Here is a 494-nt window from a genome sequence, read left to right on the forward strand (position 1 = left end):
TATATGTTCGTATATCTCTAGAGCTGCTATATATTCGTATATCTCTGTATGTATCTGTACCTTCCACAGCCATCGATTCATGAAAGTCCTTCATTTCCTGTCCTACTATATTAGGGGTTTTTAAGGTTTGGTCAAACCCTAAGCCCTGGTCACGACAGCCGTCCACCCACACACATCACACGAGAGTGCCACGCCCCTTTTTTACTGTACGCCTATCTACCTACCTCCACCCATTCACACACATTCAATACTTCACAATCCATTTCCATTCCCATTCACATTCCCTCTGTTACTTCATCAGCAATGCTGACGATCGATATCAGCCAATACAAATCAGGAGAGGATGCTGTTGAAGCTTCTGTGCTGATGTACAATGCCGTGCGCAAACGAAAGGGCGAAGTGTCTGCTGTGATACTCAACAAGGGCCCCAGAAGCTCCATCCATGGCCTCGCAAAGTGTGTCTAACAATTGCAGCTCTATATTCCTGCGTAATA

General features: G+C 45.3%; 1 protein-coding gene across 1 annotated transcript; it reads left to right on the forward strand.

The window, feature by feature from the left end:
• Positions 1–301: 301 nt before the first annotated feature.
• On the forward strand, positions 302–465 carry SARC_18313 (hypothetical protein; the record flags this gene model as incomplete). Its single annotated transcript, XM_014287607.1, has 1 exon — positions 302–465. A coding segment is annotated over one exon (164 nt), but the record flags the coding sequence as incomplete, so codon positions are not given.
• Between the last annotated feature and the right edge of the window lie 29 nt (positions 466–494).

This window comes from Sphaeroforma arctica, assembly GCF_001186125.1.
Source record: "Sphaeroforma arctica JP610 unplaced genomic scaffold supercont1.15581, whole genome shotgun sequence".
NCBI lineage: Eukaryota > Ichthyosporea > Ichthyophonida > Sphaeroforma > Sphaeroforma arctica.